Source organism: Cygnus atratus, chromosome 7 (genome assembly GCF_013377495.2).
Source record: "Cygnus atratus isolate AKBS03 ecotype Queensland, Australia chromosome 7, CAtr_DNAZoo_HiC_assembly, whole genome shotgun sequence".
NCBI lineage: Eukaryota > Metazoa > Chordata > Aves > Anseriformes > Anatidae > Cygnus > Cygnus atratus.
Window position 1 is genome coordinate 15,151,694 of NC_066368.1, and position 14,393 is coordinate 15,166,086.

General features: G+C 58.4%; 1 protein-coding gene across 1 annotated transcript; it reads right to left on the reverse strand.

Annotated features, from left to right (window-relative positions):
* Positions 1-2,022: 2,022 nt before the first annotated feature.
* On the reverse strand, positions 2,023-6,164 carry GOT1 (glutamic-oxaloacetic transaminase 1). The gene is made up of 9 exons (XM_035539422.1): positions 5,893-6,164; positions 5,549-5,730; positions 4,868-4,991; positions 4,566-4,678; positions 4,302-4,406; positions 3,552-3,702; positions 3,249-3,414; positions 3,001-3,143; positions 2,023-2,703 (listed from the first exon to the last, which is right to left on the reverse strand). Exons 1-9 carry the CDS (start codon positions 6,014-6,016, stop codon positions 2,564-2,566), a joined length of 1,248 nt encoding a protein of 415 aa, XP_035395315.1. The 5' UTR covers positions 6,017-6,164; the 3' UTR covers positions 2,023-2,563.
* Between the last annotated feature and the right edge of the window lie 8,229 nt (positions 6,165-14,393).

Consider the following 14,393-nt stretch of genomic DNA (forward strand, 5'->3'; position numbering starts at 1 on the left):
GCCGCTCCACGCCGCGCTCACCCGTCCTCCCGGGCGAGGGAGGCTCGGGCCGAGCCCCCAGGGGGGCACAGGCCAGGCCGTAGTTTTTGTAGAGGCTGACTGCAACGGGGATATCAGCATTAAAGGTGATTTCTCCCCGAGTGAGGCCCTGTCTGTGTGAGGTGGGGTATGGGAGACACATGGCTGCTTCCCTCCTAGGCCGGGGGGGCTGGGCCAGGCTGGAGGCACAGCAGCGGCCCAGAAACCCTCACACACGTGTGCCAAGGGAGCAGGTAGATGTCCAGATCAACAAATGCTTCACATTTTCCCCCTGCCCTCCATGAACACGGGCTCCTGGGCAAGGGGGGGGCAGGCCTTCCCTCACTCCTGCAGCCAGGAGAGCCCTCAGCGGTGCAGGGTCAGACCTCAGAGGAGGACTAGGGAAGGAGAAAGGAGTTAATGATACGCCCCTGCAGACACAACAGTGGGATACACATGCTGGAGCACAGCCTGACAGATAACAAATCTCACAGTTCAGCCATGCTGATAAAACCTCAGCTGGACTAAGTACACCCCGGCCTGGGGACTGCTCTGCTGAGGAGACAGAAAGCAACTGCCAGGAGGCCAGAGGAAAGCAAGGGCTGGCAAACAGCCTACCCTGAGAGGCTGAAGGAAATAGGGTCGCTTAATCTGAGCTGGTGAAGGATGTGGAGGGGGGAGAGGAAGTTTTCACATACATAAAAAGCCTTTGGAAAAAAGAAAAGGAATAATCTGTTCTCTGTTGCCATGGTAAGTGGGATAATGGTAATGAGCTTACACCACAGAGAAGGAGAAATTTAGGTCACTCGTTAGAAAAAAGAAGTCTGGTAAGTGCAGCAAAGTGCTAGTACCAATCACGTGGGTGGTTCAGGCTCCACACCTAGAGGTCTGTAAGAACAGCAGTACAGGCAGATGTCAGAAGGAACAGAAGTTGGTTCCTCGACTCTTTTCTCTACAATCACCCCTGGAAGTCACCCGTTGACCATCATCACCCCCAACTGTGGGTAGACACCAAGAGGAGAAAAAGCCTCCCACCTGTCCCTCTGCGCAAAAAGTGCCTCTGCCTCACCAACTTGTGTGATGTGAGCGACTGATCTAAGAGGGACGGACACACCAGGGTGCATGAGTCCCCTTGGCCCTACAAGGGAAGCAATAACAGGGGCAGGGAAGGTTCCTGAAGGCCATAAGGCATTCTGCTTCATTGCAAAGACCCCTGACAATCAAGAGACACACACTGCAGACACAGGAAGGAAACAAGGCAATTTTCCCCTTTGCTTTCTAAGCTGCAGCACAAGCAAAATCCATCAGGACAGTAGTGACTGTCACTGACTGACCCCGTTCCCCTTTCCTCATCAAGGTTTTGGCAGGAGTCTGCTGTATCAAGGTGGTAATGTCAGCTCCCAAACAGATCTGCAAAGACAGAAGCAGATGGTCCCAGCTCCTTTTCAGTGCCAGAAACCCAGGCTGTTGCTGGCAGAACCCACTAAAGCCAGAGTAGGTGGTAGTTCACCAACAGCATGCTGACAAGGGGAAGCAGGAAGGATCCACAGGCCAGCAGCTCTGGGCCAGGGAGAGACAGCCAGATGGTGGGGTAACACGTGAGCATCCAGTGAGGAAGCACAGCAGTGCCAGAAAGAGGAAGGAAAAAGACAGACGCGAGAAACTGGTCAGCTTCACGTGCAGTCACAGGGAGCTCCAAACTACTCTTCCAATAGGGCTGTGCTCCATTAAGCAGCAACTGTGATCATCAGAGATACGACACACTGCAAGGAGAAAGGGAAACCCCTGAAACACAAGGCGTGAGACAGAGTGCACAAAGCAAGATGCTAAGACTTTAACCTCAGCCTGAAAGAGGCTAACATGGCCTGAAAGCAGCAGGGTACAGAGGACCTTCAGTGCTGAGCCTTCCTGTGCTAAGTGGTACAGCTCTGCAGCGTGGGCCCTTCCTCCAGCAGTGACCTGCTGGGTCCTTTCCTACTGGGAAGACATCACACAAGCCAGGGGTAGTGTTCAGAGATGGAGGTTTAATTTTCCGTCAGCAACACAAAGCAGTTATTACAATTATGAATGTTTGCTCGCGTAAGGCTCAGAAATTGGTAGGGGAAAGCCAGCAATGGCCTTGCCCCTCCACAAAATACTATTGAGTAACATTAATTCACAACCCGTATGAGCCCAACTGTTTGGGCTGTTATCCCATAGCGCATTGCACTGGCACTGGCCTTAGCCTAGATCAAAACAATCAGTTACATGGAGTTGATTTGGATGCGCTAAAGATGCGGCTCTAAGTGCCTGAAGACCAGGCTACTGTCAGTCAAATGAGAGCCAAGGCAGCTCATGCTGCCCTCACCTCCTGGGGCAGTGGCTTACCATATTGCAAGGAGTATTTCAGAAAAAAAAAAAAGTCATGATTATCCCTGATTGAGCTACTGCTCCCATCTTTATTAAACCCCAAGTGGTGTGGACAAGGCAAGCTCTGAGCACGGAAATACACGGACTACACACTACAGCTTTGGTGACTTCATGTAAGTTTGGTTGTTCCTGTGCTTCATTGGATTTTTGTGACAGCTTCATGGATGGACTTGGCCACATAGTCCAGGTTCTTGGTAGTCAGGCCACACATGTTGATGCGCCCGCTAGCCATCAGGTAGATGTGTTTTTCCTTGATCATGTACTCCACCTGCTTAGCTGGAGAAGGAAGTGGACATCAGGTCAGAGCAGCAACCCCACAGCTCAGAAAAGCCCCTAAAAACAGTCAGGGCTGCTTAAATCTTCCACAACAGGCAGAAGACTTCCAGCACTGGCCACTAAAATGCTGGTGTTTCAGCCCTGCCCTGCTATGGAGGCAGTGATACCAGGACTCCAGCAAGGTCCCCAAGAGATCCCTGCCTGGCCTACTTCAGCCCATTTCACCCTTGCTACCACTTTCCTCTCCCAGTCCTCCTTTCCCCTCCCTACGGCAGCACCAGGGCACTTTGTACTTACGGTTCAACCCCGTGAAGCTGAACATGCCAATCTGGTCCGTGATGTGGTTCCAGGTGCCCGGGGTCCCCAGGGACTCCAGGCGAGACCGGAGCTCCGAGCGCATCAGCAAGACCCGATCTGCCATCGTCTTCACGTTCTCCTTCCTGCAGCAGGCAGGAAGCAGAGCGTGAGGGCGGGCACCTAGCTGGTTTGGAGCCTGACACTCACGGGGACGGCTTCCCCTTCCCTCTCCCGCTGGTGACACCTACCACTCGGCAAAGAGCTGCGGGGACGTAAGCGTAGTCGCCACGATGCGCGCTCCCTGGGAGGGAGGGTTGGACCAGGTGGTGCGCACAATCTTCTCCATCTGGGAAAGCACACGCTGCACGTTGTCTGCGTCTTTCCCCACCACGGTCAGGTTCCCCACGCGTTCATCTGCGGACGAGCCAAGAGACGTGAGCCATCGGCCCCGCGCGTCACTGCAAAGCAGAGCTCTCCCCCCGACCCCTTTCCCAACCCCGCACGCCAGCCCCATCTGTCTGGGTGTGGCCAGCTTACTGCCGGACACTCACTGTAGAGACCAAAGTTCTTGGAAAACGACTGTGCACAGAAGAGCTCAAAGCCCTCGGAGACAAAGTATCGCACAGCCCAGGCATCCTTGTCCAGGCTGCCAGAGGCAAAACCTTGGTACGCCGAGTCGAAGAATGGAAACAGGAACCGGCGCTGGAAGGAGGAACAGTGTTAGAGGGAAACCCCTTCCCCACAGCTTTCACTTCACCCCCCGCTGTCCCCATTGGGGGACAAATGACCACTGAGCTTCTGGGGGAATACAAAAAGAAGCATGGCCCAGCAACACCAGACTAGTGGGTTTTCTTTTTACTAGGGGCAAAAGACAACGAAGACTAAAGTGGCAAAGAAGAGGTCGAATGCAGGAGAAAACTCCACTCTGAAGGATGAGGTAGGGCACAAAATATATACTGCCTTATACCCTAACGTCCAGCACCTGTGAAAAGCAGGTGCCCCTGGAGAATCTTCCCAGCGTGAAAAGCCTCAACACAGCCCATTCCACTGAGTTTGGACGTAGAAACTTGGAGGCGTGAGCAGAACTGGGATGCTTCCATCCTCCGAGCCCTCTATCCTCACAGCACAGATGAGCAGCATCCTGTCAGCCTCTCCCTTCAACACCTGCCCCATGGGACTCTTCCAGCCCCTGCCACATCTCGTGCCATTCCCTAGAGCCCAGTTTTGGATGCAAGTCCTCCGGCTGGCTCAAGAGCAACCCGTCCCCTCGGCACGGCTGTAGCCCCACCGGGAGCCCATACCTTCATAACGGCAGCAATCTGCTTCCACTGGTCTGGAGTAGGGTCTGTGCCCGTCGGGTTGTGCGCGCAGGCGTGGAGGATGAAGATGGAGAACTCCGGGGCTTTCTGGCGAGAGAGCGGGTTTCCGTCAGGTGCACTGACAAGGCTCAGCACCCACAGCGCAGGAGGACTGTGAGCTGCTCTGGGTACCAGCAGGGCTTTGAGCAGAGATGCTCTGCCAGGCACAGGACCACGCTCAGCCCACCCCGCGCCAGGTTTCCTCACCTCCATGTCATCCAGCAGCCCCTGGAGGTCCAGGCCCCTCTTGGCGGCATCCCAGTAGCGGTAGGTTCTGATGTCTTTAAAGCCAGCATCCAGAAACACAGAGTTGTGGTTCTCTGGGGAAAGTAATCACGCTTCAGAAGAGCGAACTCCACCTCTCTGCAAGCCACCTACCCCAACCCCGGTACGTCCCTAAATTCCCCAAAATACAGAGACAATTCCTTCACCCAGAGAGGCTTTCCCTCACCCCGAGGAACCCCGCCGTGCCTTTCTTGGGCACCGACCCGCGCGGAGGCGGCACTCACCCCAGGTTGGCGAGGAGACGTAGACCGGGGTGGCCGTGTTGTTGGTGCCGTTGTACCACCGCCGCAGGAACTCCGCGCCGATGCGCAGGGCGCCCGTCCCGCCCAGGGACTGCACGCTGCCGATCTGAAACGGGGGGGGCCTGGCCGTGAGCACACGCGGCACGGGCACCCAACGAGGGGACCCGAGGCGTGATTCCTGGGTCACCCCACCGGGAAAACCCCCTCCTTCAGGGCTCTTCAGCAACCAGACCCAACCTGACATCTATAACTTTAGGCTCCATTTTTTTTCCTAGTCTTTTTTTTTTTTTTCTTTCCCCTATTCTGGAGTTTTTGTTTTTTTTTTTTCCCTATTAATTCATGGCGCAGAGATTCCCAGCTAGTCTAAAAGTTGCTCGTTACCAGGAGGGCCGGCTGCTACCTGACTCCCGATTCCTGGGGGGGGGGGGGGGCAACCGTTAAAAACGGCTGCGACAAATCCTGGGCACAGCCCTTCCCCGTAACGATGCGGGGGGGGGGATTCATCGGGGTACGCCCAGCCCCTGCAGCCCACCCAGGCCGGAGGAAACCCTCAAATCCTTCCCGACCGCCGTTACCCACGCCTCTGCCCCCCGTGCCGCGGGGGCTCCTGGTGCCCTCCCGGTCCCGGTAACCCCCCCCCCCGGTGGTCCCGGTGCCACCCACCCGGTTCTCCTTGATGGCGGGGCTGTCGTCGCCCAGGGCGATGCGGGAGGCGTTGGCGCGGAACTCGGGCAGCCCGAGGATGGGCAGGTACTCGTGGTTCAGCTTGCCGTCACCGGCGATCAGCTGCTCCACCTTCCGCACCACCGGCAGCACCCACGGCAGCCCCTCGTCCGTGCGGTAGGCTGCCGGCGGGGGGGGGGGGGGAGGGGGGGAGGAACGCTGTCACCGTGACCTTTACCGAGCCGCGGGGGGCAGCGCCGCCACCCGCGGTCACGCCAAGTCCCGCCGCCTCCCCCCGCCCCGTTAACGGGAGCCCCCCGGAGGCGGCCCCGCCGCGGACTCACCGCCCACGCCGAGGTTGACCTTCCGCGAGTCGGCGTCCTCCCGGAAATCCGCCGTCAGCTTGAACACGGCGACCGGGGGGGCGCGCGGCACGGCGGCGAAGATGGAGGCGGCGGCGGCGGCCATGGCCGTGTGCGGGGCCGGTACCGGGGCCGGTGCCGGTGCGGGGCGCTGCGGGCGGCGCGCGGCCTCTGGAGGAGACGCTCACCTTCACCGCCGGGGCGGGGCGGGGCGGCCGCGCGCCTCCGCCAATCAGCGAGCCGCCGGGCCCCCCGCCCCCGCGCCCTCCGCCAATCAGCGGCGGGCCGGGCGCCGACCGGGAGGTGGCGGGGGAGGGGGGGGGGGAACGGTCGCGGGACGGAGCGGTCGCGGTGACGTCAGCGTCGCGGTGACGCTTCGCCGCCGCTGATTGGTGGGATGCCCACGAGGCCCCGCCCCGTCGTGGCGCGCGCCGGCGCGCCGGCGGGAGTTGGTGGCGGGAGCGGTGCCCACGCGTGGGGGCGCCCGGGGCGCGGCGCGGGGACGGGTTGATAACGGGGGGTAACGGGGTGGGGGGGGCGAGCTCCCGGCAGCACCGCGGCCTCCCGCCGGGGCCGGCAGCCGCGGCTGTGCTGGGGGGTGACGGTAGAGGGCAGAGGCGGCCCGTGCATCGCCGCCGCCCCGTCAGCAGCCCGCCGCGGCTGCGGGTCGCGAGCAGCGGAGCCGGCCCGAGGGTGTCCCCGTCCCGCCTCGAGCCCGCCGCGCCCGGGGCTGAGCCCTGACCCGCGCCACTCGGTGACACTGATGACTTGGTGACACTGCCGGGCGCTGCGCAGCACCGAACCCTAACCATAAGCCTAACCTTAACCCGAACCCTAACCCTAATCTCGTTCCTAACCTCAACCGAAACCCTTCCCCCAACCTAATGGGGAGCACTTGGGCTCCTTGGGGTCTGTGGACACTCCTAACGCAGAGACGATGAGCAGGGAAGCAGCAGATGAGAACAAGGGCGCCAGAGGCAAATGGGGGTAGCCCACCTCCGGTAGGTCACATTTTCGGCTCACGAGGACCAAAGCTCTGTGCGAGTGGGATGCTGCGAGGGGAAAGGCCGACCGAGGCTGCGGAGAGCTTCCCATTCCTGGAGCAGACAGAAACGCAGGGGAGTCCCCAGACTGGCGGCCTCGCGCTGCTCTAACTGGTTTCTAATCCGACCGCTCTCCAAAGAGCGCTGGGACACTTGGGGACAGGGCCAGGCCCTTCCCCAGTGCAGCAGCACTGCCCGCTGAGCTGGCTGTGCCAAGCCACCGCGCAGCCACTTGCTGGGGCAGGCTGAGCGGTGCCACTTGCAGGGAAACAAACAAAAAAAGAAAGCTTTTTCCCCAAATGGCCATGGTTTTGCTCCCCTCCCTCAGGGACTGCCGGGCAGCCCAGCAGTGCTGGTGTGCTCTGTGCCGCTGCCCGTGCCTGCGAGGCCGGGGTCGCCGAGCCGGCAGGAGTTACCGGCTGGTGCGGCGGCTGCCCCCAGCCCCGCCGGTGTCGCGCGCCCTCGGCTGCGTGGTTTGGGGCTCCTCTGGGAACAGATGCAGGAACGAGATAGACAGGCACAAAGGAGCAGGCAGCCGGGTGGCTGTGCGTTAGCAACATCCCTCTGGCCCTGTGCTTTCATCTCCCCAGCCTACACAAAGGGTGCCACCAAGACGCATGGAAAAGCAAGAGAAACATGGGAGCCGGCCCCGAGGCAGCCCTCCCTTCATCTCCTGCCGCAGACTGACAGCCAGCAAGGACCTGCCACTCAACGTGAAGGCTCGCACACCTTACCCAGAGCGAAGCAGCCCCCGGGCGTGCACCGCACGCAGGCACGGCCCCCCGCGCTCAGCCCCTCCGGCGGGGGCACGGCAGCCAGCACGGCTCCCGCACAGCTCGGGCACCCCGGGGACGTGGGGACCGCTGCCCTCCCGCTGCCTGGAGCCCGTCCCAGGGGACCGAGGCTGGGCACAGGCAGGGTGCAGGCAGGGGCAGCATCACGGCCGTTCCCACCGGTGCTGCGCGGGGCCGTTTTCCCAGTCCTCCTCTGAATACAGATGTTTTCTCAGTGCAGGATCCAGACAGAGGAGGGTAAAATGTTTTCATTCCAAGCTCCCGGGGTCAGGTCATGGTTTGTCTAAATGGCTTTTGTTGCTGTAATTATCAGATTAGCTGATCTCTGGCAGCGCGTTTAGGGGCAGCTACATTAACTGCGGATCCTGACACCCCCTCCCCACCAGCACCCTGCCCAGCTGGGGCAGTGGGTGTGCAAAGCAACGGGGTGGGATCAGGGGTGGCACAAGAGCCATGGGAAAAACTTGAGCTTGATTTGGGGCTGGTACCCAGGACCCAGGAGCAGCCGGCATCTTTTGGGAAGACTCCAACCTGCAGTGCACAGCTGCTGCAGATCCCCGTCCCAGGCACCTGCCTGCTGCCACTGCTGATGCTCAGCATGCGGACACGCGATGGGGGCACCTGAGGTGTCTCCCCCCTTCAGGGCTGGTGCTCCGGGGGGGCTCTGGGGTGAGGGAGGGGGCCGGTGCCTGGCCGTGGGGAGGGCAGCCTCCAAGCAGGCAGGGAGCTCCGGGAACAGGAGCGTGAGATAGCAGGCCAGACGGGGAGACGAGAGAGCAGGGCGAGGGGCAGATAAAGAGGGATCAGGAGTTTCCGGCCCCCGCCAGCCCCTCGCTGGGTCTGTCTGTCAGCACCTCTGAGTGCTGATGGCACTGAGCCCCGAGGCAGCCGGAGCTGCCGGCCCCACCGCGGGGCACCAGCAGAGCCTCGAAGGGGCCCCGCCGCTGTCTTCGCAGTAAGCCACAACGCCAGCAGATGCTTGGCCCCTGGCATGGCCAGGGGTGGGCAGTGCCCGCGCACAGCCCCACGGGTGCCCCCAGTTTTTCCATCAAACGAATTTGTTAAAAAGCAGTTTCACTGCATTTCAGTTTCTGAAGTCTAGTGGTGCCAGGGCGCAACGTGCTGCTAAATGAATGCTTCTCCCGGGAGCAGAACATCTACACCTCTGCTTATGAAGGGTGTTTCTACCTCCTTAAATGTTTCAGAAAATTTCAAGAGCAAAATGTTGCCTAAAACACCATGTTCCTTCAGGAAGTGTTGTCTTCAGTAAAATATAATAAAAATAGTGGGAGGTATATTCCCATAATTTTTCCTAATTCCATGAAAGAGCTTGGTTAGCTCCAAAGGCAGGCTCTGGAAGCTGGAGAATAGCTCGGTGCAGTGAGGACAAGGCCTGTGTGCTCACAAGAACAAGGGAGCACACCCCCCACCTGGGCTCCAACCTCTCCTACCACCGCTGGGCACCACCAGAGGTTCTCCAGTTCCTTCTGTAAGTCCACAGACACATCGCTCCTGGTGTCCCAGCGTGAGCGGGTGTGTGGCACCCAGCACCCACCTGCTGGCAGAGGGCAGCAGAGCTGCTCGGAGACCGTGGCCATTGCATGAGCCGCCCAGAAAATGAAGCCCAGCGCCCTGGGGCATTGAAGGTGCTGTCCTAAGGGTGCAAAGGACCAAATGGAGAAGGGACTCGGTTATCGGTCCCCAGCATCCCCAGCCCCGGGGTGGGTGAGGCATCGCTGTGTCAAGGCACGGAGTTTTGCACAGCTGGGGACGGAGGGGACGGAAGCACCCACGGCACAGCCGGTCCCAGCTGTCCCCTCCGGGCAGCGCCTGTCCCTCTGCCTGGCCAGGACGTGGCCAGGGGAGAGGAGCCCGGCTCCTTGCAGGGCACCCCGTGCTGCGGGTAGGTTCAGGACCCTGGTGTAGGAGCAGATTTACTGAAAACAATTTATTTAATATAAAAAAATAATTTTCTTATGGCATTTTGGCTGGCGTCAGCCAAGCGCTTACTCACCCGGGAATTCAAACAAAGGCAGCGCTGGCGCCCAGCCAGGGGGTCGGGCGCTGGGTGGTCGTGTCCATCCCGGCCTCGGACCCGCCTCTGGGTCACTTGTGGGCTTGTGGCATGATGTCTCCATTTATTTATTGGAAATGTTTGAACAGGAAATGCTAATGGTTTGAGTTTTGGAGACAGCTGGAGGGGTCCAGCAGGAGCTGCTGGGAAGGGGAGGGTGCGCACGGACGGGGCGGCTTGGGGAAGGAGGGGTCGGTGCCGTCGGTGCTGCTGATGGAGACCTGTCCCCTCCGCACATTTGGGGTGGAGGACCCAGTGGAGATGAGGCTGGGGATGGCTCTGTCAGCTCCACTGCCTCTTCCTCTGCCTCTGACCTTGAGCACCCATGCAAAACGTGCAGCACTGCTGCTCCCAGCACACCGTCCTGCCCACTGCCCACAGCCAGGGGACGGCAACCACGGTCCTGCAGGTCCCATCCGCGTCCCTCAGGGCCTGGTGGTGCCCGCCAGCAGGGGAGGGATGGGATGTGAGAGGTGCCTCCCCCTGCAAGGGGGTCGAGAGGTTCCTCCGCAGCCTGGCTCTGGAATGGGCTGTTCCTGCGTTTGCTGATAACAGAGGAGGTGAAGCCTGACCCAGGAAAGCAGGCAAGATCCGCAGAGATAAACTCCCTGCAGCAAGACAAAGGCACTGACCTCTGCGCAGCCCGAGCCGCCGCATTCCCACAAGCACAGCAACAATTGCCCGGGAGCAGCAGCGAGCCCCGCAGCGAGCCCCGCAGGGGCACGAACACCTCCCGCAGCCTTGGCTTTTAAGCACATCAGCTGCAGCTACCAACTGCCCAGGCAGGGGCAGCACAGCGAGCCCCTGGTTATTGCTCGCTCTCCATTTCGTGGTGCAGCGTGTGTGGCGCTGCCTGCGTTGCATGGACGGAGAGCACTTGCACCTCGTAACCAAAGGGAAATTCCTCCTGGGCAGAGCATCCCTTGGTCCAGCTCCCCACGCCCTCCCTCTCTTTTAGCTGCCAGAGTTCAGCCAAGCAGGTGCTCACACACATTCCCCACCTTACATTTCAATGCATACGCCCATTGCTTTAGTTTTCAATCCCAAACGCAGCAGAGGCTCTCAAGCACTGGTGCACATCAGGGTGCACTTTGTGCGGGGGCTGTGTGTCCCCTGGCACCCTGGCGCACCCCGGGAGGCTGAACCGCTGCCTCTGCCAGCCCTGCTCCAGGGCCCGAGGCTGAGACACCGGGCACCCCCGCGCCTGGCCCTGCCACGTGTCCCTGCCCCTCTGCCAGCACTGCCCTGAGACAGCAAGAGCTGGAAAAGGCAGAGGCGCTTAATGGGATTTGCAGAAGCAGCCAGCTCGGTTACACGCCTCATGCCTGTTGTCTCGGGCATGTTTTTAAAATCTTTATCTCTGCATCATTAAGCACTGATCTGCATTTGAAAAGGCTCCCTTCGGTTCCCTACCTCTGAAATGAGGATAACTCTGCTTTACCTCATCGCAGGGTTACGAGGATAAACAGATTAAAGGCTGCGAGATATTGTGGCAGGGAAGGTTAAACAAGACCCTGTGACAGACAGCCCACGGGCAGGAGCGAGCATCAGAGCGAGGCACACAGCACAAGCCGGCGACCCACCTCTGTGCCATGCAAATGACCCCCAAATCCCAGTGTCGGGTTTGCCACCGGCTGCCTTCCCAGGACACGGTCCTCCGGCAGCCAAAAGCCAGCCGAGGGGCTGCTCCCACGGCCAGACACGCACCCGCATCCCAATTCTGGGAGCAGGGAGAGCAGGGGAGGCTGTGCGGAGGAGAGGCGATGATCAGGAGCTGGAGGCTCAGGGAGGATGTCGATGGCGCAGGTACAGCAGAGAGGGCACCCAGGGCAGAGACAAGAGTGGGGGAACGTGCACTTCTCCAGAAAGAGCTGGTGGGGGAGAGGATGAGCCAGACAATCACTGTCTGGAAAGTCTCACCCGGGTCCCTAGTAAAATAATGGCACAAATATTAAGAAAAGGAGCTCTGTAAACATCTAGAGGATAATGAAACCATGAGCTATAAGCAGGATGGGATTTGTAAATAAAGGACCGTGCCAAAAACAACAAGCCCTCCATAATTGTTTTGGATAGAATGACAAGATTAGTGCGGGAATGGGACTCGGCGGATGTCATGAGAGGAGACCTGGAAGCACCAGGTCTGTCCCCCCAGCCTGGCCATTAAAGAGCCCCCGGCACGTCTGGGCAGGTTTCGGTGGGCTGACCTGCTGGGGCGCAGGCAGAGGTGTCCCAGCACCGTCCCACTGGCGGGGCTGGCACCTGGGGACGTACCTGCCCTCCGGAGCTGGGACCTGCTGGCGCCTGGCACGTCACAGTCGGTTCTGCAGTCGCTGTCGCCTTGGCCACCTCTGAGGGGAGGCATAACCCAGCTGTGGTGCCATGGATGGGAGAATGAGAAACAAAACTGAGCAGGGCTAACGGCAGGTATATAATGCTAGCACTTTCCATGCTGTACCTCAGGTTTAGGCAAAGATTTTTCCTTTGTGAGCATCAAAACGGCACATTCTCCAGAGCTGCAGGGTTCCCTTGTGCACTGCAGCATCAGATTTTTGGCCAGACTTGCAGGTAACATGCATGCGCCTCCTTGCAACCAGGCCTTTGAAATGCAATGCTGTGAAAGCACAGAAGTGCCAGCACAGCACAGACCAGGCAGAGCCAGTTTTGATGCCACACAAAAGGCGGAGCAGGGGCCTGGCCAAAACATACCTGGTGGGAGAAGGGGCCAGCCCCTGGGCTCCTGCAGAGCACGGGGCCGTGCTGGGCTGGGTAAGAACCGCGCTCCAGCAAGCATCTGGCAGCATTCAGCACGCACTGCAGCATATACTTACAGCCGTGCACAAACCAAGGGTGAAATGCACCATATATGGTGAAGATATTATTAGTTCATAGCTGTCTTAATAGGATCTTCTTAGGAATTCTTGCTCGAAAATTAGAAACAAATAGGTTTCAATGGGGGACTGAAGTGTGGACACAAACTGCCCGAAGGACCAAAAGCAGCGGCTTCGAAGAAGCAGCGAGCAGTGAGGCCGTGGCTATCTCACACAGATATCTGCAAGGTGCTTAGCATCGTACAGTATTCTGATTAAATATTTGTTCTAAGTAATGCCAATTGTCAAAAAATGTCCCTCAAAGGCTCTGGGTGCAGCCAGACTGAGGGGCAGCACGAACTGGCTGCTGGCATCCTGCTGCAGCCCCTGCTGTAGGACAGGGACACAGGGTTGCCTGCTGTGACCAAGTCAAAGTAAAAGCTGGATGTGAGCTTGATGCCGGGACCACGTAGCAGCTGCAGCCTGGGTTGTGAAGCCGGGAGCGTGGGGAGCAGGAGTTAGGATGCAGTGTCCTGCACCCGAACACAGCATGGGAGGGGGAGCCAGCCTGGAGGTCCCAGGGCTGGCCTGGTGCCCCCATTTCAGAACCTGCAGAAGATGTCCTTTCCCCTCACCATTTCAGTCTTCCGTAGCACCCTCACAGCCAGACTGGGGCTGAAAGGGGAGAGGAATGTGGGTTGAAAACTCAGAGCAGCACCAGCACTGGGGAGACGGTGGCATCTCCATCTTCAGACATTTCCAAAATTTGACTGATGAAGGCCTGACCAGCGGGGTGTACCGCCAGAGCTCCCGAGGCCAAAATTATTCTGTGAAATGAGAGAGGGTGCAGAAAACAGCCACAGAAAAGACACAAGGGCAGGAGAACGCACCCCACAGTGACAGAATCAAGCTCAACCTGTTTTCTCCTTAAAAAAGCTTAAGAAATTTGACTGCTATGCACAAGTACTCTGATAGTAAGAAAATACCATGTACCAAAGTGTTTTTATTCCAGCCAAAAAGGCAGAACAAGAATCAATGGCTGGAAATTAAAAGCCAGACAAAGCTGCATAAGAAATAAGACATGCATTTTCTGAGCAATGCTGATTAGCCGCTGGATTAACCACTAGTCAGTAAGACAAAACTCTGAGCTCCCTCACTTCTTCAGACCAGATGCTTGAGTGAAAACCCAAGTTATTTGGATCCCAAAAGAATAATAAGATGCAGCACTTGGGGAGATCAGAATAGGTGATCTAATGACTAACTCTGATCTTAAACATAGTGAGTAAAAATGTATCATGTTTTCAGTACACACACAAAAATTCACATCGCATGAACTCGGTGTAAACACGGAAGAGGTGACATCTGCGGGCCCGCAGATGGAGGGGGGCAATTGTTGTAAGCCCTGTTTTCCAAACAGAAAAACACCCAGCCCACGGACGACCCATGGGGGCCTTGCGGTGGGAGTGAAACCACGAGCTAGACAGGAGCTTGCAACACCATGGGTCTGTCACCATACAGATTCACGAGCAAGGCTGGGTCTGCCCTAGGGTGTTCTCGGATCCCACATGTAGGCATACGGTCAATTGGATGGGGAAGAGGAGGTCTCTCTGTGCAGGGCTTGGTGGAGACCACACAAGGCATGTGACCTTCCCAGGAGACGAAGGACCATGGGGATCTACAGAAATGGAGAAAAGATTGGACTAAAAAAAAATGTAGAAGAAGTGCTTCAGATTAAATAACAAAAATGCTGATGGGGTTGACGGAA

Bases quoted from the DNA above. Each gene is read 5' to 3' on its own strand.
- GOT1 (XM_035539422.1), bottom strand. From the start codon at position 6,016: ATGGCCGCCGCCGCCGCCTCCATCTTCGCCGCCGTGCCGCGCGCCCCC. The intron at 4,407-4,565 runs GTGAGGAAACCT...CTCTCTCGCCAG, and splicing joins GGCTGCTGGATGACATGGAG to AAAGCCCCGGAGTTCTCCAT. The intron at 2,704-3,000 runs GTAAGTACAAAG...TTCCTTCTCCAG, and splicing joins CAGCTTCACGGGGTTGAACC to CTAAGCAGGTGGAGTACATG.